We start from the raw sequence: 5,558 nt of genomic DNA, 5'->3' as shown, positions 1-5,558 counted from the left end.
AACTCGAACTGCCGGACTCCATTTAATACGGCTATAATCAAATCCATTCCGTGATAATTCCATCTGGATTGTGAATTTTCCGGATTATCGAGGTCTGCATTTTCGCGGGTCCACTGTTTTGCTCTAGATATCTTGGCAACTTGGATAACTATTTTTTTAATGACAATTAACAGGTTAAATTAAAAGGAGATAAATAAGATAATTTATGTTTATCATAGAAATAACATAATAAACATTTTTGTATGCATAGCATTATAAGACTGTTTCATATGCGGATATGAAGGATAGGGATATTTTACCCGAGGGTCACAAAATATTTTAAAACCTACACATGAAAGAAAATTTGTCTCTCATACCTCTACGTGTTATTGCAATTTTACTTCTTTAATTATCTGCCATTTTGATATAATTTCGAATTAACGCGCCTGCAAGTCAATGTTCCATACATGAAAATTGCATGGTATTTTCAACGCCATGCCCGTTAATTGCATCTTTTAAAATAAACTCAGCCTAGTCTTAACATTTTAAAAATTGTACCGAGAAAATAGTAATTTTGTTGACGCTGTGTCGTCACGAGACTGTATTGCATGGGTAGCCATGAGTGTATTGCCCGAGACCAACTAGTATTACACCTGTTTGTATGAGAAAAATATAAATGCATATTATACAGGCAGTTTGTGCTTAGCCCATAACAGTAAAGGAGTAGGACGAATTGTTTGTCTTCATGTCAGTATCAGATAACTGGATAAACTTATGATTCCTAGCCCTAGCGCAGTCACTTAGACTAAGCATGTGTTCATTGCACGCAATCAGATGTCATCCCTAAATTGCATTAGGTTTTAAAAAGATATGAAGCAAAACAAACGCCGAACAAACAAATTATTTTGTGGGTTTTATTTTGGTATCAAAGCAATTTACATTAATTCCATAAGGATGGCCTTTCTTCCTGTGTTTTTATAAGGTTGCGGTATATTTGTGTTATGGATCTACCTATAGTAAAAGCATTGGACTTCTCTCCTCCGTGTGATTTGTTGTTCATCAGGAAAGGATATATGAATCTTGTAATATATTTAATTCCATTCATTATCATAACAGAGATATATACAATCACACAATGGAACCTTTTACCGGTAGCAGCAGTACAAAGCACAACGCTCAAAGACTTCAAGACACACATCCCATATACAGTCTTTAAAGCCTTCACAATAAACTAATTTCTACACCTTTTTATCATATTTTATCTTAAAGTGAACAGTCGGGCAAGGATGGCTAAAGTAGGTAAAAATGGCGTGAATGTATCCAGTATTATTTCTTATGAAATAGAAAAATAAAATCTCTCGTCGAAATCTGTCTGCGTACGCAGAAATTAATTTAAAGTATAGGAATCCTAAAACGTCCTCCCGGCTGACTATGTCCGTGGTTACATTTCCATGCAGCCTCGCTTTCAACTTTTCTTTATTTCAATGGTCAGAACTTGGAAACTAAGCCGAACTTGACCTTCGTATTAATATGTGAGAACTTTTGGAAGGCTAATGAAAGCATTTAGACTGGTTTTCTTTGCCCGACTATTCCCTTTAAAGCTGTGAAAAAAGCTAAAATAAAATTAACAAAAAATCCTTCACTTATATAACATTTCACACGCCACTGCGCCAACCCCCACAGACCTCAAATCGTCAACATTGACGGCCTGGTCTACCAAGAAGAAGAGAAAATACTGAAAATCATCCTCAGTACTCCAGGGGTTCCGACCACACATATGATCTCTACACCCCTGGACTATCTCAAAGTACATCTGAACCAATTACAGCCCAGCAAAGATTTCCTTTGAAGAATACAGAGAGAGCGACGCTCAACTTCAAAGCCACATAGTCAACCACAGTGTACCGTTATACGGTTCTTTTGATGAACATCAAACGACTAAATTACCTGTTCTGTTCTGTTGCCTCCAGTTTTACCTTGAGATAGTCGAGGGGTGTAGAGATCATAAGTGATCGAGACTCTTGGAGTATCGAGGCTGGCCGAAAATGTAATGAGTCATAAACAGTTGAAAATGAAATGATATATATTTTGGCATCTTAAGCTGAATATATATGTAAGATTTGAATATTAAACAAATTAATGAGTCTTTTTTTAAAATGTGTTTGAAGCATATACAATTTTATGTTATCAATGCATATAATACATTTATGTAAAAGTTTAGTTGTATACCTACTATATAGTTGTCATTCATACGACAGACTGCAATATGTAAACCCATCGTTTTGATATATTTTCCGACTCACCAAAATTCGCGAGATAATCCACGAACTGTAAAGAAATATTATTTTGTGATCATTTGTCCATGTCTAATGTCAAGTGTTCTGATGTCTCCTGATTAAAACCTTTGATGTTTCTGACTCGACACGTTTTGTTGATGTGCTTACATCGATAATGACTAACCAGTCCTTCCGGTCCTTACGCACAGCATACCAAATCTAATTCTGTCCATAAAAACGTATTCCAGGTAAATATTACAAATCCAAAAGGCAGCTCATGAGACCAGTACCAAATTCCCAAATTCTCAAACAATTGCCAAAGTTACTGTATGGTTCTTCACGAACTGTGTCCACATGAAAATATTTCTGACAAATTAATACAAATTCTCAAGACAGCTCATCAAGTCAGAGCCAAAATCTGGAAAGTTGTCGTAAAGGTCTTCAGCGTATCCAGGAGATATGAATTCGTCGGCCATCTCTAATGCTACACTAGTTTCGTTACATGCTGCGTCAGAGGATATGGTATCTCTGAAGGCACTGAAGCAGTCGATTGCATCCAAACTCACTTCTTCACATTCGGCTGTATTGTTCCTAACAAAAGTAGCAAGCGCAGTACTGAGACATCGTCTGATGGTTTCTTCAGCAAAGTTACCGGAGCACGAGTAGTTTTCACGAGCTTCGTACATAGACATGGTAATATTTAAAGCGTTAGTGAACATTTCCGCGGTTTCGCTACAGGTGTAAATGGCACTAGAGTCGTAGCATTCGGTGAAGAATGCCATCTGACCCTGAGGAGCATGGCACCAGTTCGGGACATTCCCATCACCATCACCTCCAGTGTGTGGTATACAATCGCATGGTCCGGCCGAACTATCGTACAGGGCAACAACTTCGCAGGACACCCAGCAAAAGTCGTCACACGGATTTGGACAGGTAAGGTTGCCGTTGCTCATAATTTCCAATTCAGTCTTGTTGGTACATTCCATTCGTTCATAAACAGACATAGCATTTATTGGAAAAGCTTTGAAGCAGCCAATACAGTGTTCCTTGCTTGCGTTACAGGTGTCAGTAGTGACGAACCCGTTATCAGCTGCATCGCAGTGACCGTCTGCCTGAACACCACCTAAAATAGGGAAACGTTCGGGTTATTTCAAGATGACTTTTAGCAGTTAGGAACTGTCCGACAGTCGAATGTACACATAGAAAAAACCCCACTGAACTACTAGCAGTAACCGATACAATAAAACACTTTTATAACGATGACGCGTACACGTCTCATTTATGGCATATTATGAACGACTTTATTTTCGCATACATTTTGCGTCTTCGGGAATATTAAATAAATAAATAAATAAACTAAAGTGGTTTGCAGTATTAAAACATACATACAATAACTTACCGAGCAGAAGGTATACAGGAGCAAGAAGACATAATAAACCTGCTGTAGCCAGTCGATACATCTTGTTATCTAGTAGGTTGTCCCTGTTGCATCCGTCGTTTGAGAAGACAAACTATTTATGAAGAAAAGACTGCACATATATTGGTTGGTTTATGTAATTTTGTGTGCACGTGAATGAATGCTTCCTATTGGATTACGGAGTATTTTGTTTCTCTCGAGACACTTTTGATTAGAATTACTGGCATTTATCACGCAGTGTCTGAGATTGTTATTTCTTTTTTAACCTCGTCTTAGGTTATCTTTCATGGCGTCGTCACGCAACAGGTATCTGGAATTAGTCATTGTTCATTACTATCGAGTCTGATGAAAGTTAGACCGCTCTCGATACAATGGTATTTCCTCAGTTGACATCTGTCCTGTATTGACTAACTATTTGAGAACCTAAAGTTTTTAGTTTTAGTGTCTAGCCGCTGATCGATGGTTTTTCTCCGGATAATCCAGCTTTCCTCCACCAACAAAACCTGACACGTCCTTAAACGACCTGGCTGTTTATAGAAATACCAAAATGTTTCTTTTGTACTTCAAGGTATCTAAAACAAAATCAGTCATCAGAGCGCTATCTGAAAAGCGCTGATTATGTCAAAAATGTGACAAAACTTTTTAGTTTATCGTGTGTATGGTCAAAACCGAATTCCGGTAAAAATAGCTTTCTTTGATTGATTCAAAACAGGTCAACATTACACACGCCACCATAGTATTTTAATTCCATTGTTAACTTTGGTATGAACTCATATTTCTTTAAATCTATATTAGAAAACAAGTTAGTCATGGGAGATATTTGACTTCTCTGCAGAGAAAATTCTTTAACCCTTTATACATGGGCCACTCATTGCGTATTTAAGTCTTTTTACGTTGTGGAAGCATGTGAAGTAAAACCGTCCGTTGTGGTGCTTCCTCTGATAGAACTCATACGACACACTTTCTTACACGCTCTAGTAAAATCCTTCCGCTGCCAGGCGTATATCACAGGGTTCACTAAGCTGTTGCTCATCCCGAGGAACACGAGCCAATTGGAAGCAGTGACGTCATAGTCAGTTAGATCAAACGACCCTAGCCCATATCGTAACTGATATGACGTGAAAGGGGCCCAACAAACCGTAAACGCTGCTGTCACGATCCCCATGACCTTTGCACTTCGGACGTTACGCTCTGTTGATTTCTGGCGTAGTTCAGAACCGACATTAGACACATTCGAAGGACGTATTCTATTGAAGTACCTCCATGCTACTCGTAAAATGCACATGTACATGACCAAGGATGCAATGCTAAAGAAAATTATGGTCAAAGCCGACGCTAAATAGACACCATGTTCGAAAATGAGGTGATAGAGACAGAACAAGGATTCGCCGGTCCATGGTTTTAGTCCAACATACGATATCCCTGTCACCACCAGGGCATATATCCATGGAAGTGTAACAAGGACGTTAGCAGTGATATTAGTCACAACTTTGGTATAGCTGTGAGGGTGACAGATCGCGATGTATCTGTCGAATGTTGTAAATGACACTGTGAGCTGCGACGCCGTCGTCATAAATGCCACGAGCTGATACCGAACGAAACATGCTACCCTGTCTGTGTTTAATTCTGGAAACAAGAAGTATACAATTTGGGATCCTACTGAAAGTCCAGTGCAAAAATCAGCGATGGCAAGACCCACGACAAAACGGTTGGTGAAAGATTTCAAATGAAGATAACGAGTGAAGATGAAGATGACGACACCATTACCAAAACAGGAAAGGACGAACACTAGCTGTTGTAATACGATGAATATGATGAGAAATGGCGGGAAACCGTCGTCTGCATCTTCAGTGATCGTCAGGTTACCTGTAGTCATGGTGGATACC

General features: G+C 38.8%; 1 protein-coding gene across 1 annotated transcript; it reads right to left on the bottom strand.

Moving 5' to 3' along the window:
* Positions 1-783: 783 nt before the first annotated feature.
* Positions 784-5,558, bottom strand: LOC138323940 (mu-type opioid receptor-like). Its single transcript, XM_069268891.1, has 2 exons — positions 3,655-5,558; positions 784-3,378 (listed from the first exon to the last, which is right to left on the bottom strand). Exon 1 carries the CDS (start codon positions 5,546-5,548, stop codon positions 4,562-4,564), a length of 987 nt encoding a protein of 328 aa, XP_069124992.1. The 5' UTR covers positions 5,549-5,558; the 3' UTR covers positions 784-3,378; positions 3,655-4,561.

This window comes from Argopecten irradians, chromosome 5, assembly GCF_041381155.1.
Source record: "Argopecten irradians isolate NY chromosome 5, Ai_NY, whole genome shotgun sequence".
NCBI lineage: Eukaryota > Metazoa > Mollusca > Bivalvia > Pectinida > Pectinidae > Argopecten > Argopecten irradians.
Note: the sequence above shows the minus strand (reverse complement) of the source record. Positions and strands in the feature narration are given on the sequence as shown.

Bases quoted from the DNA above. Each gene is read 5' to 3' on its own strand.
- LOC138323940 (XM_069268891.1), bottom strand. From the start codon at position 5,548: ATGACTACAGGTAACCTGACGATCACTGAAGATGCAGACGACGGTTTC.